The sequence below is a fragment of the Thunnus maccoyii genome, chromosome 15 (genome assembly GCF_910596095.1).
Source record: "Thunnus maccoyii chromosome 15, fThuMac1.1, whole genome shotgun sequence".
NCBI classification, from domain to species: domain Eukaryota; kingdom Metazoa; phylum Chordata; class Actinopteri; order Scombriformes; family Scombridae; genus Thunnus; species Thunnus maccoyii.
In genome coordinates, this window is record NC_056547.1 from 23,488,873 (window position 1) to 23,515,760 (window position 26,888).

Sequence of the window (26,888 nt, forward strand, 5' to 3'; positions counted from 1 at the left end):
AAATATTCGTAAAAAAAAAAAACCCACTATTGGTGCTTTGCCGAATAACGTATTTGTATTCAGGCACACCCCTAGTGGATCACTCATATTTTTTTGCCTGGGCTCTTGAATGTATTTGAGGTAGCACTTTGAAGCTCAGAGGTACAGACTAAGAAAGAACAAATTCAAATAAGCTTTATTGACATGACAGATCAGAAACCTATATTGCCAGAGCAGTACAGAAAACTATTAACACTGACAGGTGATTAGCAGTAAATATACAGTAATATGCAAATATCAACAATCATATCAAATACAGTATAATAAAAGGCATTAAATAACAATTGCATTCAATTAAAGTCATGACCATACAGAGGAGAAAAGTTGTCCATAACGCATGGAAGGATTGAGTCCAGTAGATAGAAAAACATCTGCAGCTGTTACACATGTAATCACTCAAACATTTACTACAGAGCTTGTTTTTCTTAGTGTATGACAACAGTTAACATATATGCAGCTAATAGTGAACACTGACTTTTCTCCACACATAGAGAGGGCAGTTTCTGAGGATCGGGGAGATGGATAAACTCAGGATACATATTTATTTTTTCAAAGAAAACCTCTCTAAAATAATTATGTCTCACAGTATAGCCAGGAAGTGACAGAGAGCATTTGAAGGCAGCACGTTAAACGTCAGTTGGAGCGGTATCCTAGCAACCACAGACGCCAGCGCCGTGTTTCGTCTATCTGGAGTTTCACTTTTCTGAAGCTTTTTTTTTGTTTTGTTTCTTTTGTTTTTTTGTTTTTTTGTTGTTGATTGTTAGCTAGGAAGATGGACGTATCACTCGAGGCACAAACTAAACCGCTTTCTACTTTGTCTCCATACGGTTACATCCCACCACGACGGAAGGACCCAAAAGAAATGTCGTACTTTAACAAAGAGTCCACGGTAACGTACAGTTACAGTGTTGGAACTACTTGTTGGTAGCCGCACTAGCTATAAGCTCACTTTTGCTTAAACTATCTGGAAAAGTGGGGGGAAAAATGAGTCATAACTTAGCCAGGTTACTAATCTGTGGAAAGGCCCAGACAAACGTTAATAAATTTAAATGCGTACATTAAATAATGAAAGTAGCTAAATCGATGAATATTCTCGAAATGTATCTACAAACGTGTCTCCAGCATAAGATATATTGTAACAAGCTACTATTACAACTTTTTCATTGTACTAGATGGTGATATGCCTGTTGTAAACTCAGTTAATGGACAAATCCACAGAAGTCAGTTTACATTAAGTAATGTGACACATTGTGACACATTGTGACACAATGTATCCCAACAACAAGAGGCTTGCTTTTAGGAATAAGGACTAAGTGCCACTAAGATCAGTACAGAAGAAGGTGAACCAGAAACTCAACACAGCTAAAAGACAATACAGAGGAGGACTTCTGTAGAAATAATACGAATAAGCTGTGGGCCACTATGAAATCTATTACTAATAGCCTATGACTGCCACTAGAAAACCACTGCGCACAATAGATGGCAGTACTATGACAAATGATTTGAACAACTTCTACATTAGGTTTGATTCACATGATTTCTCATTAGCAACATAACAATTGATGATTGTGTTTCAGGGATAGACATTAGTCCCAGAGAAGTCACAAGACTATTTAAAATGACAAACACCAATTAGGCAACAGGCGCTGACGGTGTCTCAGCTTTCCTTTTGAAACCATGTGCAGAGGATCTTACACCAGCCTGGCTCTCTGTTGATTCACACACATACATCTCTCTGGAAAAACGGCAATCATTACTCCTCTTCCAAAAAAGCCTGTTCCCCCAGGAAAATAATGACTATAGACCAGTAGCCCTGACCTCTATTATAATGAAGTGTCTGGAAAAGATAATGGTGTGGAAGCTGAAGTCAAACATAAATGGACAGCTAGATTCTTAACAGTTTGCCTGTAAAGAAAAAACACTGATAATGCAACACTGACCATAATACACTTTATTTTGCAACACCTTGAAAACCCCAAAGCCTCCTGACTCCACTAGACTGCTGTTTATAGACTCAAACTCTGCTTTTAACACCCTGCAGCCACACATCCTGCTCAGTAAACTCAGACACATGTTTGTTAACCTGTATATCATCATATATCATCAGGTGCTATCACTCATTTTTAACCAACAGGACTCAGCAGGTCCGAGTGAACCAGACGTTATCTAAGTCTAAAATCATTAACGCAGGCGTTTTTCCAGGATGTGTGAGTTCTCCAATTCTGTTTACATTACATACATTAGTTTTCTGATGACACTACTATCTATGGATACAGACACATTAGTTTGGACGTTAAAAAGTTTGTACAATGGTGTGATGAACCGTCATCTCATTTCAAACACATTTAAAAGAAAAAAATGATTTTTGATCCAGGACATCTGGGGGATCATTCTTCACTACTGGTCCATAATTCTTGTGAATTCTGTATGCACTAGGATACAACAGCAACTCAACTGTCTGCACAGACTCAGGGTGTGGTTGGACAGAGGGTAATGATGTTATTTTATCATGCTTTGATAGAGAGTTTATTGCATTACGGAGTCTCAGCTTAGTTTGATAAGATATCAGTTAAGTTACAATCACAAATAAACATACTGATCTACACAGCAATGAGAGATATGGGGCTGAGGGAGTGTCCCTCCCTCCAGATCAGTTGGAGCAGACTACAGTTAAACAGGCTAGAAAATTATTGCTGACCCTTCCCATGTCCTGCATTCAGAATACAAACTGCTCCCATCAGGTAGACGCTACAGGGTTCCAATTAAATACAGGAAAAGATGCCTGAATGGCTATAAAATCACTTTCATCCCTCTATCAGTGAATCTCCTAAACGCAAGACTAATGAAGTTGTGAAATCAGGGGCTGTGTTGCACATATTTGAACACACTTTTTGCCTGCACTTGTCTGTGCTATGCACTTCATGTCTGTTGCTGCACCATAATTGTATGTTTCATGTCCAAGACAAATTTCCCAAGGGACAAATAAAGTAATCTTGAATCTTGATCTTGAATTAACCTTGAAGAACCTCTCTGAGCTGAAAAATATAAACAGTCCCAGGAGGGAATAACTCTTCTAAATTATACATTACCAAACTTAATTAGTTTGTTAGAGCAAACCATGAAAATATAGAATTTCATATTCAAGCCACAAACTGAACCTCTGTCCAATGAGGATATTACAGAAATAGTATGAGTCTCCGTATTGACTGACTCAAACTTTTTAAACCACTTTTGAGAATAGACGGTTGTGAATTTTGCCTTCACTTGCCAAAAGTGGCGAGACATGATCCCCCTCTGAGAGAGAACAGGCTGTGAATGCCAAACTGAACTGAGTCTCTTTACTGGCAGGCCCCAGAGGTCTCCATGTATGACCAAGTGTTCCACCAGGCTGAGGGTTATGATATGAGAGCGCACCGGGATGACAGGAGACACTACAAAGGAAGAGGACTAGACATATACGAGGAGGTAACGGCCACACTTTAGTGACCATTTCTGTTCTGAATCGTCAAATTTATACTGTTTTAACTTGCTGATGAGCTTAAAATTTGAGTTAAATGAATCTAGAGCTGCAACGATTGATCGACAGAAAATGAATAGCCACCTATTTTGATAATCAATCAACCATTTTGAATCATTTTTAAAGAAGTAGTGAACTGATTATCTTTGGGTTGTGGACTGTTGGTCAAACAAAAGAAGACATTTGAGGTTGCACCTTGGGCTTTGGGAAACAGTGATCGACATTTTTCACCATTTTTTACATTCAGTAGACCAAACTTAGCCCTAAATGAACCTGTCATGTTTATTTAACCTAGCTTCAGCAAGACATTTCACTTGTTCTGACATATGAGGAATTGTGATAAATTTCCACGGATAGTTCTGCTTTTTTGTATGTGAAGTATTCATGGATGATGTTGGATTTTATTTTATGCCCTGTTGATTGTACTGTATCTTATAAAAACAAAATCAGAAGTACATTGGATCAACAGAAACGGAACAGAAATGTTATTTATTTGATGAATTTTACATCCACTGAACCAATTCACCGAACCCGGCAATCCTACGAATGCAGGTTTGTCAGTAAAATGAACGAGCCATTCGTCAATTTCTCCTTTGTAGGACAGTTGTACTGACAGCTAAAGCATTAGATCAGAGTGCGCAGCACACAGAGCCACAGACAGAGATGATTTGAGCTGATCCTCCAGTCACATACTCAGGCTTATAATACTCATCATCATCATTGAAATGTGATGGGAACACACACACTGTAAATTTGATTAAAACTATTCCTTCCTTTTGAGATGAGCCACTATTGAATCAATGGGACTAAGCTATCAGGGATGTCTTTCACATTATCTTCCCCAAAAATGTTGAAAACATGTTTATTACTGTAATCAAGTCAGGACTAATGTTCCAAAGAAATTAGGTCACACTAAAGTAATTAATCTTACATTCATTTCATGTATCAAAATGTTGCTTTTAACTGAGTAGAAATGACATGAATAAGACTTTGAGCCTCTAGTCTGAATGATGCACAGCTGTTTTACAGTAAAGTGTAATGCAAACTTATTTTCCAGTAATGACGTCAATGGATATTACCTTATGACACTGACCACCTACACACTGGCCACACAGACCAGTACATTATAAGATTTACCTCTCTGCTCAGCTAATAATCCACCATATAATTCCTGCAGAAGTCCTTATTCTGGCAAACTTTTAAAGCTGTGGATGATATTAGCAATAAGGTTTTTGGAGTGTTTCATAGAAGGAAAAGGCAGTATATCATGAAAATAAATAAAGAGCATACATTTAAAGACGTTCTATATTTATAGGTCTGTTAACATTTTTCACCATGTGGTGCCCGACATATATCACAAAGTTTTATGACATTTGTTTATGACTCCTTTTGAAGCCATTTCATCTCTGTAGAGTAATTATTCATGTCAAGAAAACTAGCTCACAGTGAGTTTCTGGGTCACTGAAAGCAGAGAGAGTGGTGAACAAAGCAGCAACACACACACACACACACACACACTGCTGAGCTTGTAATTACAGTGAGTTGAGTGGTAGCCTGTCAGTGTTGGTGACAGCTCCTGCTAAATTAGGACGTTTCTGTTACGCTATTCACGTTTTAATATGAATTAAAACCAATTTTTTTATATAAACTGTTCAGATGATAATGGCAATGTGTCATTTATTTATTTTTTTGTGCCTGTTCCCACTGAAACTCTTGAAAATATAAACCCAGCGGTGAATCTGCCACAGAAAGGAGCAGGTACTATTTGCCCTGCCTGAAGTCAGAAGCTCACAGTGTTTCCAAAAATCTGTTTAAAAGGCTCACTGCTGCTCTGGGTAATATTTAACACATGTTCATTCAGTTTTTCCTATTACAACTTCATGATGTAGCTAATAGTTTCATTTGCTGGGACTATTTTCTTTCACTTCTGCCAATATTGCACACTATACCTCGAGGCAAAGAAGAAGCTAAGTGAAACTTGGGGCAGAGAGGGACAGTCATCTTTTCATCTCAGCTCTGGCAGAGTGAGAGTACTTTTGCTTTAACTTGATTTTGGTGATACCTAAGTGATGTATTAGAATAGTAGCAGGTTCAGTGCAGTCACTGAGTATAGCACCTTAAACTGTACACCGTCGGTACCTCTACTACCACTACTTCACAGGGCAAATTCTGGGCCCAAAAATGGTTTGATGAATCAGCACAACAGCACCTGTAAACTGCTAGCTCTAAGTGCATTCTTTGCCATTTTAGCCATGAAATGTGAGCTAAATTTATAACTTTTAATCCTTTAAGTGGTGTGTTGGTTGGTCCACCACTTTGGCCCTGACTGAAATATCTCCACTACTACTGGATTAATTGCCATGACGTTTGTTACAGACATCCATGTTCCCCTCAGGATGAATTGTAATTACTTAAGTGACCCCCAAATATAGGGCTGCAACTAACAATTATTTCCATTACTGATTCATCTGCCAATCAATTTCTCAATAAATTGTTTAGTCTATAAAATATCAAAAGTAGCTAAAAATGCTCTTTATTATTTTGCCTTTTATTATGTCAAGGTGACAACAATATTTGTATTACTGTCCTATATGACAAAGAAAAGCAGCAAATCCTCATGTTTAAGGAGCTAGAACCAAAGAAAGTTTGGCTTTTTTGCTCGAACAGTAACTGAAATGATTAATAAACGAACAAAATAGTTTCTGATTAATTTTCTCCAGATCGACCAAACAATCTCAGTTGTACCTTGTGTTTAGCAAATGTTAGCATGCTAACACGCGAAGCTAAGATGAAGACCATGGCAAGCATTACACCTGCTAATCATCATGACAACATGACATGTTCATTGTCAATGTGAGCAAACTAACATGCTGGCGTTAGCATTTAGCTCAAGACCGCCAATATGACCCCAATACGTCTGATGTATTAGACCACCAACATGTTTTGAGTTTAATTTATAGAAAACGATCACAATTTAAACACCAATCACAATATTGGTCAGAAAAATACAGTATGCTTTTCACAGTAGATATTTTGAATTGTCATAGCAGGAAAAGCAGAGGTGGAATTAACACAGTACTCTTAACAATGGCTTTGTTCCATTTATGTATCCCAGTAAGTCAGTGAGAAAACATGAACAATACCTGAACCCTGGAGTTGACACACCTTACACCTACTATTACACCTGTGCTATTCCTGCTTTGGCATGCCAAAATGTTTGCTGTGACAAAATCCTATGTGATATTTCTCCCACTCCTCGCTGCTACAGCACCTCCAAGAAAAACTGTGTGCAACATAAAAACGTATCTCTCTGCCTTGTTGTCCTGCTCAACCACAGGAGAAGTCCCGAGTTGTGCCAGTGAGATCCTCCTCAGACTACGGCCGCCGTCCTGCTCCTGTCCTCTACCAAACAGGCCGGCAGTACGCACGTGTGGCTTGCATAAAAGCTGAATTTTTCATGAAGAACGGGATCATCTGGAATGTGGCTGAAGGATACGGATCAGTGGCCCCCATTTGAAGTATCGCAGCATGAGATGAAAGTGTTTGTTCTCACCATGAAGGCATTGAATAATAAACCAGTGTTGGAGTGCGTCAGTTTCAGTTCAGTTAACTTTTTAATTCAGACCACGTGTCCATAATGAGAAAAACATAACATTTAATCAGATGACATTTAAATATGATATATCACTGTATAACATGCAGGTAATTAGCAAGACAAACCATTATTTTTTCTGTCTCAATAAAGCTTGAAGAACAAAACTGAAAATATGGAGACTTTGACATTTTCCAGGAGGCTCAAGCTTATTCTATCAGTATGATGGAACCATATAAAGGTTCAGGTAGTACAGACAGTCTATAAATCCAAAAAATGTCTTCCAGTTATTGCAGCTCAGTATTACACATTATATCAAAATTGATTTCTGCCTTCAGTAAAATGTTGTTCTCAGTAAGAAACTGACATGATTTCTCTATTGAACAAACCTCTGACTATATGTTTGAAACACTGGACTTTCCTACTCGAATAGCTGTGTTTCTGATGAAAGCTAGCTCAGTAAAGGCCTAATAAGAGATTAAAGAGGTTAATTGCCTCTTTAAAAACCCACAATCTTGAGCAGATTTCATATTTGCCATTATACATTACCTGTATTTAATCTCCCTCTGTTTTCTCCCCTGCACTGTGATTTTATGTTACCATTGCCTTATGCATCACTAACCTCTTTGATTTGCAAGTTCTTGGATCCCTTTTGTGTGTAAATTTTGAACCCACGCAAGTGAGACCAGCCTCCTACATAATAGGATTTTTTTGAGGACAGACATCTCTCATTTGCTTGGCTTTTGTTATGTGACAGAAAGAGACCCTTTATTCTTAGAGAGGGTGCAGTATTTCAAACTGTTGGATATTGTGTTTGTTTAAGAGGATTAGGAGCTAATACATGGGGCGGTGGTTCAAAAGTAGAAAGATAAAGTAGCATAGTAAAATGAACATTTTGTCATACAAGTTATTATCTTGTAACAAAAGCCTTTATAAAACAATGGTTTCACATCTTAAACATGAGTCATCCTTAGACTTCTGAAGAGTGAGTGTAGCTCATTGCATCTTGGTGTATTGCAGCTGTACAGTCTTTATTTATTACTCCATGTCTTTGCTATATGGATATTTTCAGAATATTCATATTATGTATATTAAATATATTAAATTATATACATGTTCTACTGATAAGTTTTCATACAAACAAACACAAAGTATTAACTGTAACAGTTGTAGTTGTAAGTTAGGTTTGATAGTAAGACATATACTATTTATAATGTATCATTGTGTTATATTTAAAGGAATACTTTGTCAGTTTGTAAAAAAAAATACACTTGTTTGATACCACTTTCATTTATTTCCATTAAATAAAAGGCTACAGCCAGCAGCTGGTTAGCTTAGCGTAGAATAAAGACTGGAAACAGCTAGCCGGGCTCAGTTCAAAGGTCAGCACTCACTAATTAACATCTCAGCACTCATTAATTAACATCTCGTCTGTTTAATCCACAGAAAAACCAAAGTGTAAAAACAATATTTTCCCGTTTCCAGTCTTTGTGCTAAGCTAAGCTAAATGGCTGCTAGTTGTAGCCTTATATTTAATGCACAGATATAAAGTGGTATCAGTCCCTCTCATGTAACTCTCTGACAAAAAGTGGACAAATAAGCGTATTCCCCAACTATTCCTTTAAAGAAAACAATATAATACCATTAAAGAAATCTACCTTATGATAGATGGTAATATTGCCACTGTATAAATAGAGACAAGCATTACTAATGCATTCTGGGGGTTTTGTTTGGTGACGGCATTGAATACAACTGCCAAATGAGAGCCTGTGTTGTCTCTAATCATTCAAACTAATGACCTTACAGGCTTTTGACTCTATTGTGAATGAATCCTGTGAATGTTCATAATGTGATAAGTACACTCATGTTTTTAGAGCACCAAAACAAAGACACAAAGACAATGGATCTCAATTTATATACAAATGTTTAATGAATAACAAAAGGATGGCAGTGAACATTTACACACATTGCTGTTGGTTTGGCTCCAGATGGATTATAAAAAAGAAACCTTTACTTTCCTCTTGAATCCTGTGCCTGAGTCCACCTACTCTTCAGTGGGACACGAACACAGCTCTAAAGCTATAAATACAATTCACAGGTTTTGGCAAACTACCCATCACACTGGCAATTTGTTGGCATCCACTGCTCTATATGACAATAAACTATTGTAACATCCATTTGGAATAAAATGGAACAAACCGACTCACAGTGCCAACCAGGCAGATATATAAAAAAAAAAAAAAAAAAAAACACAGCTCGGCAGGCAGCTCAGATTAGCTCCACACCACTACTATTGTACAGATGGGTGACTGCGGTCCTTGAGAGCTGCACTAATTTAGCAAACCTCTCTTTAGTCAGGCACTCCTTTAGACAGTGAAGAGACTCCTTGGAGCGAAGTCTTTGTTACACTTGAGATGTGAAAAACCATCCAAAGTGCAGCGTTGAAGGACCGTGGCGGTGCACCTCGGCCCTGCTCTACATTGTGTTGCTAAGGACAAAAGTGGTTCTTGACAATTGTCTATCCATTGTACTGCTGGCTTCTGGTAATGAGCTTTAGTTAAGGAGCATGACGAATCACCTCTACGGCCACCTTGTGTGTGTGATTGTGTTCTCAAGTCTGTTCGGTGGGTAAGTGCGTTAATGCTCAAGGCATCACAGTCCCTTGTGACAGAGATCGGGTCATCTCTGTGTGAACAAAGTAGGTCTTCAGCTCTCCTTTGCCCTTCACATTGATGATGCCACGACATGAACACATGTACCCTAGTGTTGATAAGATACTACTCGTCTCCTCTGTTACCTGCATGGAAAGAAAGAAACGTCACTAGAACTAAGAAGTTCACTAGCACATTGGAAGACAAGCACCTGTATTATGTAAGACATCTCACCTGTATTTTGCCCAGTACCCCAGTGGTCTCCATCCTACTAGCCACGTTCACACTGTTTCCCCAGATGTCATACTGAGGTTTTTGCGCCCCAATAACACCTGCAATCACTGGCCCGTGATTTATACCTAGCCAAAGGAACACAACATCACAAATCATATGGCTAATTCTTTAGAATGAGAGATCATCAACATTAATTTTCACTTATTAAAGGGAAAAAACTAGTTTGTGCACGTTATTTATGCTGTGAAGAAATATTCTCACCAATTCTGAGTCTGAAGTCGTTGAAGGAGTGTTTGTTGATGACGTCTAGCTTCCCAACCAGAGCAAAGGCAAACTCCACCATGGTGCCTATGTGCATGTTCTGTCTGTCATGTTCCTGAGGAAAATGCATAGGGGGAGAAAATAAATTAAAGGTGCTATATGAACAATGTTTAGACATCAATATGCCATTTTCAAATGAACAGTAATAACTTATAATACATAAAGACTATGATCAACATGGCTGATAATCTCTATTTCATACCAGTGGGATCATTATTAATGCTTTTAAATTTAAATTTGTTTCCTGTTGCGTCTTTAATCACAAGTTTTCTCTTTTGACTTTACACTTTGAATCTGATATTTGTGGCTCTGCATGCACAAGAGGAACATCAGTCTATTCCTTTTTGTGCTGTAAATCAACACAAATTTGCCACAGTTGTCATTTCAGCCAACAAAATCAATGTTCAATGAGAAATGAGCAGCCTGCTTTCGTCTACTTTTGTGTGAAATCAAAGAACCATTATTTCAAAAATGACTACGATTTTTGAGTGGGAAATCTGCCACCAGTATAAGATAAGATAAGATGCACTCTATTGTCCCCTTAGATACATTTTTCCTGGGTTCAGTGTTGATGCATCACAAAACATTTATCTCCCAAGCAAACTTACATACATACATACCGCACAACATTCATGCAAAAACAAACTAACAAAAAAAAAAACACATATCACTGTAAATCACTGTAAACTGCATTATGTGTCATGCTAGGACAGAGAGCTAGACAGGTGTGGCAACAGTAAATAAGCTGCTTAGTGAACGCTCAATTAAGCAGATTTCCTTCCAATGAGGCAGATTTTATTTTTACAAAGCAATTTTCTGCCACATTTCTGAGTGATGATCTCATTTGCATCCAGTGACTGCACTGATGTATTCAAATGAGTGTAGTAATGAATCACTGATGCTTATTTGTGGCACATTTAAGGAGCAACCCACACAACGCTTGGACAGCAATAAATACTTTGATGCTTAAGCTTGATCCTGTTTTGTGACCATGAATGAAAAATGATGAGTTTATTGAATATGAGCTTAGGCTGCCAAAACAGTTGTGGCCCACTGAAATGTGGTAAGCATGTGCAAAAAGGCTCTTGTTCTCTGCCTGGTCCTCTATTATCAAACATAAGCTCATAATAAAGCTGGTAGTAGAAGCTGTAACTCCATAGCCGGTGTGTCACTGTGTATCTGATATGGAGGAATCATTTAACACTGTGTGTCTGTCCATGTATGTCCATGTATGTGCACGTGTGTGAAAATGAGTGTAAGAGCGTGCCTGTGCGCACTCTGGTCCCGGTGTCACATTGAGTCCAGTTGCAGCCATGTAGGTGCTACCGATGGTCTTTATCTTCTCCACTCCGCTGAACTTGGGTTTGGAGAGCAGCTGAGGACACATGAGGAAGTTAGTGGATCACATAACACAAACAGAAACAGGAAATAACACCAGCTATCAGCTAAATACTTGGCACTTTTACATATTACTTCTCTGACTACTTTGGTGCGCAACCACCCGGTGTGTTTCCATCTCAAAAAAGAAGCAGACAGCCAGGAGTATCAATATGAGAGGAGTTTACCTCATCAAAGTCTGCTATGATCTCGTTGAGGAGACGGAGGCACTCCAGTCCTTCCTTATTGACATCAGACTCGGTATAAAACTCTTTGAAGTCTGGGATGGAGGCGAACATCACACACACCGACTCGTATGACTGATGATAAAGGTCCTGATAACAAGCAAGCAGATGATAACAGCTGGATGTGTTGTATTGATCGAGCACTGATGAAGGAAAGTTAAAGACGTACGTGTGGTCTGTGGTTTCAGATGAGTCTCAACCACAACTGACACTAACTCTTTAAATAAATATGATAAAACTTTAATCATCTATGTGGAGACTCTGAGTCACTGCAGCAGATGTAAGCAAAACGAACAAAAGTTTACTGAACTAATGAATTACGGAGAAATAGAGTATGCTAGGAGAGTATGCTACATCACAGCTTGCAAAGGAGTAAGAAGAGTTGAGAAAATGAAAGAATATGCTGAAAAAAGGTATGAATTAAAAGCACATATAGAATATTTACATTTAATTATATATTTTCTTTTTAAAGACACAGATAAAGCATGATCATTAAGAACCACAAACTGACAGATTGTAAATGTCGATTGTGAATGTACCTCATTCTTCCAGTTGCGACCCAGGAAGTGTTCGGCGACGTGGGCGGGTAGAACATTCTCCAGCAGAACCCGGTTGAGGTTCTCCATGGTTTCAATCTCCTCGCACTCCCTCTTGAACTTGTCCCTCCACAGGAAGTCCAACCTACAGTAATATTCATTCTGTTACAGGAGGACACAGAGTAAAGAGACACCAGCGTCATTCACACCCAGCACTCTGCTCCAGAGATACAGGCCACAGTGGAAACGTACACCAACAGCAGGAAAAAAAAACAAACAAAACAAAACTGAAAGCTTGTCATTTTTAATCTACGGTTAAATGTTCATATTTAACGAGGACTGGAGGTCGATCTGAGAAGCATCATTGTAATTGGTATTCCTCTATGATATGTGAGCATTTCTAAGAGGTGGACTTTGCCGACAAATTTATAGGATATCTGGGAAAACCTAACCAACTGAAACTAAAGGCGTGCTTGGTATTCATGGAAAACTAATGTCCCAATAAGGCGACAATGAAACAGTGCGAGAAGCTCCGCTCTCATTGCTCAAGGATACAGTAAGCAGACCGACCTGTTTTGCATAAAAGATAGCCACTACTTTTTTTTTTTCTTGGTTTGGTTATTCATGCTTGAGGGAGTTTTGAACACATCTAAATATGTCAGCAAGACTCATCTATCGGGGTCAAAACGTCCCAGGAATGTGTGTTTGTGCATCAGACAGGGGTCTCCTGAACACACCATCATAATGCTCGTATATATCAGAGAGCTCCGGGCTACCTGTGGGCTGGTCCCTGCAGTGTTTATGGATGTGTGTGGGTGCGTATCCGGTCTCCTGTGAGAGATATTTCATATGTGTGGTTAGCTGTCTGGATGATGTATGTGTGCACTGAATATCTTTCCCTTGAGATTAAAGTATGGTGCCAATTACCAGACTCCTACAGTGTAGGCTTACATACACTGAGATCTGCTATAGTGTTGATAGCTTGAGGCCAAAATAGAAATGAAGGCTAGCTTTCCAGACTCTTAGGATGGTTAGTCTGAATCACTTGTATGTATACGTATGTATATTTGCTTCTCTTGCGGAGACTGGAGCTCCGGTACTTCCAGGAGTCCAGAAAGTAGGCCAGGGGAGAAGAATCTCATTCCAGATGCCGTTTAGAAACCAGCTAACAAGACTGTAAATGAGCTTTGCTCCATCGTGCATCTGTTCTTGAGGGATGAATTACAGATGCCTTCGTTCTTCTAACCTGATTTCTCCTCCCTCTGACTAAATGGCTGGGAATTGGCTCACTAGAGTTGACAATGAAATTTTGCAAGGCAAAATATGTTAGCATGTAAAATGCAATCTTCAGCCTTCTGCCCTCATATCCGGTACACATTTATGCACTTCTGCGTCAAGGGCCACGGGTGACGCCACTTTGAGCACCTTTTGACCTGTTTCCAGAATTATTTTGATGACAATGAAGTCTGGGCAAAACTCAGACTTAAATTTTAAATCCCACATAAAGGGGGCAGCTTTCTTTCATTTAAGAAATATTGCAAAGATGCCGAAAAACTTGTTCATGCGTTTATATCAAGTAGATTAGACTTCTGAAATGCTCTTTTCACCAGTCTTCCAAAACAATCCATTGATAAACTACAATTAATTCAGACCTGTGCTGCCAGGCTTTTAACTAGAACAAGAAAAAGAGAGCATATCACCCCAGTTGAAGCTAACATGCACTGGCTCCCAGTGTCTTTTAGGATTGATTTTAAAGTTCTTTTACTTATTAACAAGGCTCTTAACAGTTTGGGACCAGCCTACATTACTAATTTGTTGTTTTATAATCCTTCATGGTCTCTTGGCTCCTCTCCTGTTTTTTAAATACAAACAATCACACATATAAGAAAATTGGCAGCTCAGCCTTTTATGCACCAAAACTATGGAATTCCCTGCCCAAGGAAGAGATGCATGCCCTGTGAACATTTTTAAATGACAATTGAAAACTTATTTATTCAACATTGCTTTCAACCAACTGTCACTGTTGGTTCCTCTGTTTTATTCTTATCTTTTACATATTTTATTGTTCGTATGCCTTTCTTTGTTTTATTTCTATTTTTGACATATTCTGTTGTTCTTAGCGTACCTGTTCTTGCTATTTGCTGCCTCTTTGGTTTGTTATTCATTTGATTGCTTGGTTTTATTGTGCAGTATTTGTACTTGTTTTGATTTGCCTGTTTTTATGTATTCTCTTGTTTCTTCACTTTATTGTAAAGTACTTTGAGCTACATCCCCTGTATGAAAGGAGCTATATAAATAAAATTTATTCATTATTATTATAATTGATGAAGCATTTTACTGTGCTGATTTACACCCAAACAGCATCCGGAAGAACGAAACCAATTACCCCCCGACAGACTTTGATAAAAGCACAACCCTAAATAAGATGTGACAGCAACAAAGAGTTTTACACAGCAAAGTTGTGTTTCCAAAACAAAATGCTCCCCTCCCATCTGGTGACAGTGACCCAGAATGAGAACAACACAATGAGCTGTTTGGACCGACTGTGGCTCTCTGGGGAGCCCCGGTTTTGGGTACAGAGACTCTAGAGGGAGTCCTCCCGTCCAGAACATCTGTTTCGGGGTTAGAGCTGATGGCTGGTACCCCGAAAAAAAGATAAAACATGCACATGAAATCTGTGTCAGCTGAGTTTAGTTCTCATATGAACTGAAGATGTTAGACACGGAGGAGATGGAAGCAACACTACAAAAATGCCCATCTGAACAAGTATTTTGATCTGTCATATTGAGTCAAATCCTTGAATGCAGTTTCATTTGCTACCAAAATTTGGTGTGGAAATCATTTCAAATCCACTGATGTAATATCTCTTGAAATTATTCAATTCCTTCACTGGCGAAGATGTTCAGCAAAAAAAGATTCTGTAACAGCACTGAATGACCTAATCAGATGGATACAGTATATCTGTAGTGAATGACTCAGGTAAAGTTATAGTTTATACTGAAATTTGTTTACTATTACATTGTGATAATAGCAATATAGTGAAGTTATGTCATTGTGGTTTAATAAAACTACTGACCTGCCTGGCTAATACCAGCAGGGTGATGAAGAAGATGAAGAGAGACACAGAGCCCATGGTCTTCAGGTCTTTCAGGACTCCTGGTCTGGAGAGAGAGCTAAAGAGAGAGAGAGAGAGAATACTATTATCATGATGTTGATCGCCTGCTGTCAAAGTCTGGTGATACTTTCGATTTTTCTTATTGTCAACAAATCCCATTAAAAGACAAAAAAACATTAATTAACTGATCCTACTGGGAATCTTATTCATCTCTGTCAAAGAGCTCCGTTGTTATCCAATAACACATCAATGAGCCACATTGTTGCACTGGGTGACATGTTCCTTCATCACGATGAACATGGAGACTAGTTTATTTTGAGTCAATCAAACATACTATACACCACCCACTGCTGTAAGTACTCACCAGAGCACCAAATGTGTAGTAAATGTAAAAATCCCCTTTTTACTTTGCTTACTGAAAAACTACAGTGCCCAGTTGTTACAGGGAACGATTTAGTCTTTTGGAAAAATCTGACTATAAATGTGCGACTCATTTTTTAAGATTTTTATCTTCTATAGGAACCACCTGGTTTAGGGTTAAGTATTCAGATGGGCTAAACTACACTAAACGCATTGTTGGTTTTGGTCTTTTCATGAAATTTACTGGAAGTAGGAAAATGAACACCAGCCTCATTGTTTAAAGGAACACGCTGCTATTAGCATGTTGTAGCCATTACTTTATTGTGTGGTGAAATGCAGACTAATCTGAAAAGTGCATGCATCATTACCACACAATATTAATGTAAATTCTACAATACTGAATGAGAGACAAAGGTCAGTGTGATGAATAACCAGACTCTACTTCATACTGTTGCTGTTATTGTTACTGTTGTGCTTAAATTGATAGAATTAAATGGCTCCCTAGAATTTAGGAAAAAACATGTTAAAAAATGTCAAAAAACTATGTTTGCCTTGGAAAATGATGAACAATAATGTATCCACGACTGGTAGTAAATAGACATAAACATGAAAAAACACAGATATGATCCTTTAAATGTTATTTATCTGTTTGTACCAGTCTCATTAGTCACTATAATAACTGATCCATCCAGACAATCAGTTGTAGATGTAAATGGAAAAATACAGTAAAATAAGACTTTATTAATAAAAAAAAAAAAGTGTATATATAATTTTAGTCTCAGTAAGATTTTATGTGTGATATATATATTCTTACTGTTCATACTGCTGGTATGGTGAGCATCAGCTTGCATTTACTGCTGTACTTTAGAGGGTAGAGATATAACTTTATACCATGAATTCATACCCGCCAGTACTGTCAAAAACATCCTTTGAGGGAACTGAAGTGTGAATGAAGGTTTGTCAAGAAACAAAGCAGATTTATTCAGCAGTCCTCGTCTATCCTCCTTTTATTTACCTCTGCATCGCTGCTCGTGTTTATATGTCTTTGTGCTCTGGCAACAGCAATATAATATCTTCATGCAAATAAAGCCATGGTGAGACAGAGAGAAAAATGAGAGTGAGAAAAAAGTATTTCTTCAGTCTATCTCAGTGCCCCTAAAACTTTTTGCATAATGGGATTTTTTTTCCAGCAGTGAGACTCAAGCTGTCAGTCAAATGTGAAAAATGAATTCAGCTCCATAAACAGAAACTACTGTATTTCATGCTGCCACTCATCATCCTCCTCTCTGTGGGTTACTCCTGATAGACAGTTGGATGGGATATTGCCACCTCAGCAATACTCCTCCACTGAAGACCAGGGTCCGGTCTCATTAGTCATTTTAATAGGCTGTGCTCGGCTGAGCGGGCTGCAGGGTCAGAGGGGGAGCGGAGGGTTTCAAACAGAAAGTGTTGACCTTAAGTGGGCATAATAATTGTTTCATTATTGCCTCGGTTAGAGAGGAGAGACTGCGTGAGACAGAGTGAGCGTGCACTGTTTGCAGGTACCTTTCCAGTGTTTTGTTCACATATGGCGCATTGCTAAATCCATCCAGCCTGGTCTGGAGGATGATGATGTTGTAGATCACCACGGCAACCAGCATCACCACCATCTTCAGCTCATAGTTGATCCTCAGGAACACCGAGCACGACACCAGACCCAGTATACAGCAGTAGATAAAGTACTGAAGACAGAAAGAGAGAACACATAATCCAAATGTGCATTCATTACTCTTCATATGTTTTCTTTTCTCAAAATGTAAGTGTTGTACACAATGTACTGTCTGTACTGAGCTGAGGAAAAAGACTGAAATGTGGCTTTATTTGTTCAGTGTACCATGTTGGCTGCAGTAAGTGTGCTGCTGTAAGAGCGGTGAGTAAGCCAGAACACAGATAGAAAACAAGAGCAGAACTAGAGTGTGCATACTGACAGCAAGAAATATCAATATTTTTATATAACAATTATATATTCTTTACGTAATAACTGAGAATAAAACAAATATCAATTCTGTGAGCCTATAGTGTGTGAGAAGGCCTCTACTATGCTTATTAAGAATTAACCAGCCAATGAATGAATGCCTTGAGCTTTAAGAATTCCCCTATATGTGGGACAAGCTGGCGCCACTGATGACAAAAATAAATATGTTGGCTTCCCTGGTTGTCTTCTTCCTGCTTGGTGAGAAATGTAACCAATCCACTTAACAGATTTGAAATGGCTAAAAGTTTCCTCGTGAAACTGGGAACAATTAACATGGCTGTCTCTTTGATTCATTTCCTTTTATGGTAAAGAGACAGGGCTGTGTAACAGTGAACAATCAGAGACATTGCTTCAACAAATGCCTAGCAGCAGGTTTATTCACATGTTCACAACAACATGTGAGCAAATTATTTGTAATTAAAGTTATACGAGAACATTTCCCTATATGTAACAATGTATTTTGAATTGAAATTTGTGCAGTTTTAGATACATATCAACTAATTTTAGCTGTTTATGGGATACTGGTGGTAGGTAATTTGACTTTTATTTAACACAGTTAATATTTTAAGTCTCTTACTACGTCTCACTTTTGTACTTACTGGCAGGTACAACTTGATTTTATGTCCTGTGTTTTCTTCCTGGCAGACCCCCAGGCTGTCATTGGTTAGATTCACAGGTGGAATAGTTGTCGAGTCTTTTTCCATGGATCCTCCACAATCCTCCACAAAGAACTGATAAACAAGGAAACGGGATAAGGGGGACACATTTTGACCCATTGCTTTAGTGCTAGAGCAGCAACAACTGATGTTTGTGGTGTAAAGCTCTGACCAGAAGACAAATTACTGCCAGCATTTATCAGTCTTTGGCTACAAACTATGTGATCTTTTGATAATGTGGAGAGATGAGCAGAGCTGGAGGTATCTGAGTGTGGTAACATTTCCAATTAAAACCTTACACCTATAACACATGATATACTGTGAAGGAATGAAATGAGAATACAGGAATTAAATATTTGTATTGAGTGCAGTTTGAAACACTAGTTCTATTTCTTTATTTTTCCTCCTACAGAGGAACAGCAGCAGGGTGATTAATAAAAGAACAGCAGTCATACTCTGCAATTATAGCAGAGACAGAGATAGACACATTCAGGTCTCAGGAATATTAATAAAACTAGTGAATATGAAAACAAAAATGTTAAGAATTTGCTGGTAGTTTGTATATTCAGCCTGTGTAAACCAGTGGCACTGTTTTCTTGTAAGTATTATTAGGTATACACTGGTGTGTGTTGTGTTTTGAATTGCTACGACTTAAAGTGATTAAGACTACACCACAAGAGCTGTGGAGATTTATTGTACTATTGATCCTTTTTTTTCTATATTCCATCTGACTATGAAACAGAATAATTTATTTTTGCGTGGTTACGTATGTTGTCAAGTCCTTGTGTGTGAATCCTTGCTCACTGAGATTAGTGAGGCAATTAGCTAATAAATTCACAAGATCATTGTTTAAAGAAGGTTGACAGGCAGTGAGAAATAGATAACTAATGTGTCGAGAATAATGTTGATAACAATAGTACAGCAACTATAAGCAAATATCATACTTCACAATACCAATGATTTAAAGTTTAATGAAGATTACCTCATGCTGGCATAACATTTATCTCTAACATTTACAGTGACGTGAATCATCAAATAATCAAATGTCCACTGTACTAATGCAGCTGCCATCATGACATACAGTGATCACCTGATGCATATTTGCCCTGAAGAAATCAGAGGAAAAAGCACAAACACAACATCTTTACTTTTAACTTTTCATAGCCTCTTGTAGTTTCTCACCATATTAAAGACGGCCATCACCAATATGAGAGCTGTAGTCGTCATGGTGAGGACCAATCGCAGCCAAGGATTATTGGTGACGATGATGCGGGAGGAAGTGGGGAACCAAGAAAGAGAGCAGAGGGATCCTTTCCTTCCCTGCTGGAGATGCAATGAAACCGAGGGAATGATTAGAGGAGGAAGAAAGAAGGAGAACAAAAAATACAACTCAGTAAAATCTCTCATATCTAAATTGCTGTCCTCTGGAGGGATTTGAGGTATATCTTGAGATTAATACCAGACGTTAATACCAAGGTACTGGTAAAGTGGAAATTAGTAAATTTAAAAAGTCACATTAGTTATTTTTATGGCTCCTGGCAGTTCAAATCAGAACAAAATCAGAACTAGGGCTTATCTGTCACATATGTACATACCAAGTGTTGGAAGTGCTTAATTAACATAACTTTTTTATTCATACGCAAGAGTTTTAACTGAAAACACATCTTTTTATTAGAGTGCTTTCTTGGCTAATGTGTCTCTTCCTGTCCCTATTTCAAATTATTTTCAAGTGGGTATTAGTGTGGCACTTCTCTCGGGTTTCTCACCTTTCAGGACAGTATGTTCGTGCTTCAGAATTAGCTCTAACAGGACTCTCACACTTGGACTGAGTCCTTGTTTTTTCTAAAACCGAAGTAGTCCTTTCTTGATGAACAAAAATCAACATTTAACACTTGTTTGGCCCACTGAGTAAGGATGCTTTTTACATCTTTCTTGAAGTTTGGCAGATTTTTTCTCTGGCAATTGCAGTGCTGCTTCTTCATAGCAACAGCTAAGCTCATTTGGCTTGGACAGACATTTTCCAAGAAATGTGTTTGATCACAATAACCATGTCATGCACTCTTTCACAGATGAACAGAGCACATCCTTTAACTATAATATGCCCCATTAATAATAACTTGCATGAACTCAGCCAGGCGCATGGAGCTAAAGCACACGCACATAGAGTATGTTATACATGGCCTCTCATTAGTCGACTGTGTGCTCTTTCCCCAGTAGCCGCAGAGGCTTTTATTGAGAACATGTTCGGTGTTAAATTGATGGTTAGTACAAATCCATCGAACATGATCTCTCCCTCTTTCTCTCTGTTCTCATTGAAGCAGTGTATAAAGCTGATATCTGGGTCAGGGGAGACCCAAGGTTATGGATAACCCCCCGTTAATTAGAAGTGACCCACTTCCAGTACGGGGTGATGATACTCTCTTGACAAGGAAGAAGGAGAGAGATTGGCTCTCAAGGGGGGATATCATTTATTGATGTCCATAAAACACTTGTGACAGGTAGCTGTAGCAGTGTGGAAATAACACCTGCTTGTGCTGGATAATAAACAACAGCAGTGAGTGAATAGATGAACTATTGTATAGAGGGGAATAAAAGGTAGATCAGCTAATATAATCCTTATATATAATGGTTACAGTTTATATTGAGTTCCAACAGATGCAAAAAAATGCTGTTCGAAACATCTGCTCAGCCTTTCAGACAATCAATCTATTTCTCAAATATAGAACATTTTACCTTATTGTTATTTAAATGGATAAACAGTAAAAAGTAAATTAGTAAAATTATAAATAGTGAATTACAAGTTTAAATGATGTGCCTGTGTGTGCACCCATTTTCAGTAAAATGGGACTCTCTGTCTTGTGTGGGTTGTATCTTGGTAATAGATCAGTGAACAATGGAAGTTTTAGTTTCAAAGTTAAACTCAAGTGTTATCTAATGCACACCTGACAGACATCAGTGTAGGGAATGAAATCATGTGACAGAAAAGAAAAGAATGAATTCCTGCACACTGTCCACTGAAGCCAAATCTCAACCAGAGACAATAACCATGGCAATGATTCATAAAAGCACCCTTAAAATGAGACAAACAATACATGTCAAAATCCATAGAGTACAAAGGAAAATAGAAAAAAAAAGAAATATATTTTTTAATATAAGAGATTGGATGGGCAATGCTTCTTTCAAGTTGAAAGTAGAACTTAATTGCCAAATCACTTATAAAATGTGAAGGTTTCATCTTGTGACAGTCCAACACTATGATGTGTCCAGGGGGGAATTGACATGAATATTGTGAGCTGCTTATTATTAGCTCAATGATTTCCACAGTCATAAGAGACCAAATTTAGAGATTTGTAGAGAATGCATAAAGTCATGTACTGAAACAATGTGAGTAAGACACAATGTTGTAAATGTAGAGTTTTTTATGACTTTTGTAGGTTTTGGTGGCAGATAAAGAATATTACAGCATATAGTTCCTATAGTATCTACCTAAAAGATATATACGTATAAATATAATCTTCTGTAACTGTTTCTTTTTTTGACAAAGTCAGTGTTACATGGTAATTGCCCTCAGAATGGGAAAACATTTTGATAAGTAACTAAGTTTCAGGGAAGTCTACAGGAAACTTTAAAAAGTGCTTAAAAGAGAGTGTTGAGTCAATGACATCAACATGTAGGAAAATGACTGTGTCATCTGCATATAGAGATCTACTAGAGTATGCACACATAGAGTTTCTATACAAAAGAAGAAAAGGTAACTACATTAGCCACCTTGGAATGAATGACACCATGGCCTCAGATGTACTAGACATTTTGAATGACCTGATTAGCAAATATCTGCAATGTGTACAAGTTTTACCATTTTTAAAGGCTTACTTGACTTGTACATATTTTTGTCTCAAATGCAGATTTTGTGAGGGTGTGTACACGCGATTGAGTGTGTGTGTGTATTCACTGACGAATGCATGCAAACCCACCCACCAGAATATGGCCAGCGAAGCAAAGGAGCAGGATCAAAGCCAACAGCAGGAATGCCAGGCCAAAGGAGATCCCCAGCACAGCAGTTCTGCAACACACACACACACACACACACACACACACACACACACACACACACACACACATTACTCTAAGCCTCATGGCACTTCTCAGCCCTCTGCAGTGCCATCCAGGGCAATAAATGTAATGAAGGTCCTAATGTATTCTGCCTCAGAGCTAGAATCCATTTACATTAAGAAAGCATTTATCTGACAGTGGATTGTACATCAGCATACATGCTTTGTTATGAAGTTATGTTCATCTATCACTTTTTCTAAGGAGGAACACAGTACGGTTGATTTAAGGACCCCTGCCATAAAACAGATGATGTCATGTCTCAATGTGCAGAGCGATGCTGCGACAAACAGAGCAAAGATAAAGAGAGTGAGAGAGAGGTGAATTAGAAAATCAATGGCCTCTCAGATACTAAATTACACCTTTGGCTCCCAGAAGCAGTAAATTAGCATGACCGCGAATTTCTCTCCTTGCCATTAAAGAGACGCCACACTTTGATTCACCTGATCTATAATCACTACCAGACATGGTGCCCTTTCATCTCCATCTGCTTTTTAGCATTCTGCCTCTTGCTCCCCTGCCTCTTTCATTTCAGCGTGGGCCTGTTGATGAGACAGCTGGTGCCAAATGGCTTTTTCACATCAACCTGCTGCCACAGCTGGAGTTTGCTGACGCTACAGGGACTGTGCAGTGTAAATCCTGTGAAGGGGCGCAGACTTACCTGGGCAAGACGAGGACCTGCACTATGAATATACAGCAGAATATGAGGCAGGCGCAGGTGACATAGTACTTGAAGGCAGGTAATGTTGTGGATCTGTACTGTTGAGAGAAGATAAGGCCAAAATAAGAAAACTGTGAATGGGATTATGAGTGTGTGTCAAGTAGCAGCAGCAGAACATGTTAAGGCAAAGTCCAAATTAACACTCAACATGCACAATGTAAAATATACCAGATCTAAGTCATAGTATGAAATATATAGCAGACAGTTTGTTTCCTATAAGGCTGAACAGCCTCCTTAATGACTTCATTTCACTGGTACCTATACAATTCCATTGATTTGTTTCCCCAGCGAACAATGCTGGCGGGTGCTTTGTATGCATTCGCCTACCTCTTTCTCCAGAGCTTTGTTGTGAAAGAACAATGAGATCCTCTGAATGTCCTCAGACTTCAGCCACTGTCTGGAGATGCAAGTGAAACAAACAGATTGAGACACTGCAGAGAACTTTGCTCTGGGTTGTGCTATGTAGTATCTGAACACTCTTCTATACCTCTTCACAGTGCAGATATTAACCAAATATGAATGTATGAATGCTCAAAATCTGACTGCAGGTTTTGAATATTATCATTGTTTTTTTGTTTTGTTTTTAGTGTTTAATACTTATACTTATTACAATTAGACACAATTTAATGAAATGTGCAGAGACAGCACCTTTTTTCCCAGTGGATAAAACCAAAGAGTATTTCCTTGTTTCATGAATAACACAATAGATGGTAATATACTCATTCTTAGTTTTGGGGTAAATTACACTGAAAATACTCTACGCTTGGAGAAGATCTCATTATTGTTGCTACTTCTTATAAGTAAAATACACCATAAAATCCAACAAGACAGGAAGTATCAGAGGTATGATTTTACCAATTTGTTTTGCTTTGACAATAAACGAATTGTCAATAAAATTGCACTGTCACACCTATAAAATGAGATAAAACAAATGGGTTTGGGCTACATGCATCTTTGGCACTTTTGTCCTAAGACACACTAAAAACTACACTAGGTTCTTTAGCTAACTCACATTTTTAGTTTGAATAACTGCAAGGTTTCTGTAAGTCATTATAGAATATGTCAGTATAGACCTTAACTAGTTGGGTGTAGACACTAAAGGGCTTTTCACACTGCCCACACTTGGCCCAGGGCTAGAAGCATTCTTAGAACCTTTTTAGCCCCAGGCTAAGAAAGCTTTCACATTGGCACAATCCTGGCACATTTCAAAGTGGGCTAACCCCCGACTTTAGCCTAGGGTTTGTGGCCCTGCTCCAGAGTGGGATTAGCTCCGAGTTTGTAGGTTTATCCCCTGAAAATTGACTATCAGCGTAACATCTTAAAGGTGCCAGTGTGAAATGGGGCTAAAGTAAACAATGGAGTAGTCACGTGTCATTCTAGAATGTAAACATTAGTTGCATGTTTCAACGGATATGTAACCCAGAGCTAGTAGAAGTGCAGTGTGAATCGTATAGCTCTGGGCTTAGGTTAACCCGAGGTTAAAAATGTGTCAATGTGAAAAGGGGCTAAATTATCACAGGGTCAACTCTTAGCCCAGGGCTATCCCTAGCCCTGGGCTAAAAATATACAGTGTGAAAAGCCCATAACTTGGTGTTTCTACTGCTAAGTGTCAGGAGAACCTTTAACTGACTGAACTGACTGTGCATGACCTGTCACTGTGAAGAAAAATAATGCAGAAATAGGATACAGCAGCCGTGATGCTTACTTCTGTGAGTTGATGCCATCAATGGTACGAATCATCCGCTCATTGAGTTCCTCCTCAAACCTCCTCCTCTGTGACTTGGACCTGCAGTTGAACGGAAGGAGGGGGAAGTTTAAACATGAACACAGACTGAAAAATGTTCTCTTATGAAATCTTGCAAAGACGGAGTAATTATATTTGTCATGATAGCTTACCTCTCTCGTCGCTGGAAGTGGTACTGCCCCATTGGAACATCCTGAAACAGGAATCACACCATTAATATATTAATAATGGACACCTGCATCTGTGTGTGTGTTTGAAAGAGACAGTGCATTGTACTCACAGTAGTGTTGATCTTGCCGTTGTCTGTGGTCATGCTTTCTCGATGGTGGAGGTTGGCAAAGGGTTTGGCAGCGCCCCAGGACTCCAGGTAGCGGGTCATCCTGACAGACGCCCTCCCACCATCCATAGAGGGACGAGAGCGCACACTCAGCAGAGGGCTGTGCCTCTCGGTCTGAGAAAACCAACAGGGACAGAGAAAGAAACAGGCAATTTTAAACATTATGAGCTGATTTTGTTGTCAGCTGTTGTGAAACAGTGCCAACCCCATAACCCTTATGTAATGTCAAAGCATTTTTCGATAAATAACGCAATGCAAATGATGCTCACAGAGATTAATTTTGGTGAACTTAGGTGATTTTAACTTGTACTAGTCGAACTTGTTCAAGTATTGTCTCCTGCAAAGAATATTTTTTTCTAAAATTTCACAACTAAAAAACACTAGTTGGATAAAAAAAATGTATGTATTACAAATCTCCAAAATGTAGAGAGAATCACATATTGCAATAGTAGTGCCCACTCTGATCCATGAACTGCGCCTGTGTAAGCCAGACTTTTACACTATCGCTGTGCTCACACTCAGTGGGTGTACAGTAAAAAAGACTGGGCTCTGTGGAAACACTTGTCAATTGACAGCGCTTGACATTTCCGACCTGACTTTTGATGATTTGAGCTACTTGAACAACTTTTAGTGAAGAATGATGCAACTCATTTTATTTTGGCATGTGTGCTGTGTGCTTGTCTCTGACAAACAGCACACCACTTTACTTCTGACAGAAACATTGCCCTGCATAAAGTCATACAGAAATGAGAAGAAGTGTCAAAATGGAGTTTGGAAGACTTTTATGGGTAGGATCCAGGAGGATTTGCTGGATGGTGACATGTTCTTGTTCATGTTCTGTTAATTGCTGCTAGATTCGGGTATTGTTACTGAAAAAAGTCACACAAATGCCTATAAGAACTGAAACAGACATGTCCATAATGGCTGTTTTCATTTCCCGCGGGTGCACTGAACAGCTCTGACAGTGACAATCAATGACAACGACAGTGGGGATGACACCTCCTGTGATCCATGCTCCATATTTGGCCTTGATCCATTCAGGGCTTCTTGTAAATGTCACTTAGCCCCCACAGCCTTTTGCTAATATCTGATAGGATATGGAAAAATGATCATCTTTAAAGTAAATAAAGGATACAGAGTAGCATCTTGTAATATTAATTAGTTGTAAGAAGAAGAGTAACCACAGCTGAAATACCTTGAGGCTTAGGTTTGGCCTTAAACTACCGGTTTAGTTGGTTACTGTGGTGATAAAAAAAGTGTCAGTAATCTGATGAAATACAGTAATATACTACAGAGAACGGAAAAAGTTATTTACAAGG

At 38.6% G+C, this 26,888-nt stretch overlaps 2 protein-coding genes across 15 annotated transcripts in view; one reads left to right on the plus strand and one right to left on the minus strand.

Moving 5' to 3' along the window:
• The first annotated feature begins 677 nt into the window (after positions 1–677).
• c15h5orf49 (chromosome 15 C5orf49 homolog) lies at positions 678–7,150 on the plus strand. The gene is made up of 3 exons (XM_042435731.1): positions 678–928; positions 3,388–3,504; positions 6,894–7,150. Exons 1-3 carry the CDS (start codon positions 812–814, stop codon positions 7,071–7,073), a joined length of 414 nt encoding a protein of 137 aa, XP_042291665.1. The 5' UTR covers positions 678–811; the 3' UTR covers positions 7,074–7,150.
• Positions 7,151–9,091: 1,941 nt separating this feature from the next.
• The window catches only part of adcy2b (adenylate cyclase 2b (brain)), a 54,620-nt gene continuing 36,823 nt past the window's right edge, over positions 9,092–26,888 (minus strand). For 12 of the 14 annotated variants that reach the window (XM_042435683.1, XM_042435686.1, XM_042435690.1 and 9 more), the window contains 16 exons: positions 25,513–25,683; positions 25,385–25,425; positions 25,194–25,274; positions 23,816–23,885; positions 23,429–23,526; positions 22,636–22,720; positions 19,840–19,980; positions 18,601–18,732; positions 17,533–17,708; positions 15,589–15,685; positions 12,516–12,674; positions 11,920–12,066; positions 11,622–11,729; positions 10,295–10,409; positions 10,034–10,158; positions 9,092–9,945 (listed from right to left, as the gene is read on the minus strand). In XM_042435683.1, coding sequence (XP_042291617.1) covers positions 9,793–9,945; positions 10,034–10,158; positions 10,295–10,409; positions 11,622–11,729; positions 11,920–12,066; positions 12,516–12,674; positions 15,589–15,685; positions 17,533–17,708; positions 18,601–18,732; positions 19,840–19,980; positions 22,636–22,720; positions 23,429–23,526; positions 23,816–23,885; positions 25,194–25,274; positions 25,385–25,425; positions 25,513–25,683 — 1,899 coding nt within the window. In that variant the 3' untranslated portion in view covers positions 9,092–9,792. Of the gene's footprint in view, positions 9,946–10,033; positions 10,159–10,294; positions 10,410–11,621; positions 11,730–11,919; positions 12,067–12,515; positions 12,675–15,588; positions 15,686–17,532; positions 17,709–18,600; positions 18,733–19,839; positions 19,981–22,635; positions 22,721–23,428; positions 23,527–23,815; positions 23,886–25,193; positions 25,275–25,384; positions 25,426–25,512; positions 25,684–26,888 lie in introns of those variants that run through there. The other 2 variants (XM_042435691.1, XM_042435692.1) reach the window with 2 other exon arrangements.

Bases quoted from the DNA above. Each gene is read 5' to 3' on its own strand.
- c15h5orf49 (XM_042435731.1), top strand. From the start codon at position 812: ATGGACGTATCACTCGAGGCACAAACTAAACCGCTTTCTACTTTGTCT. The intron at 929-3,387 runs GTAACGTACAGT...CTTTACTGGCAG, and splicing joins ACTTTAACAAAGAGTCCACG to GCCCCAGAGGTCTCCATGTA. The intron at 3,505-6,893 runs GTAACGGCCACA...GCTCAACCACAG, and splicing joins GACTAGACATATACGAGGAG to GAGAAGTCCCGAGTTGTGCC.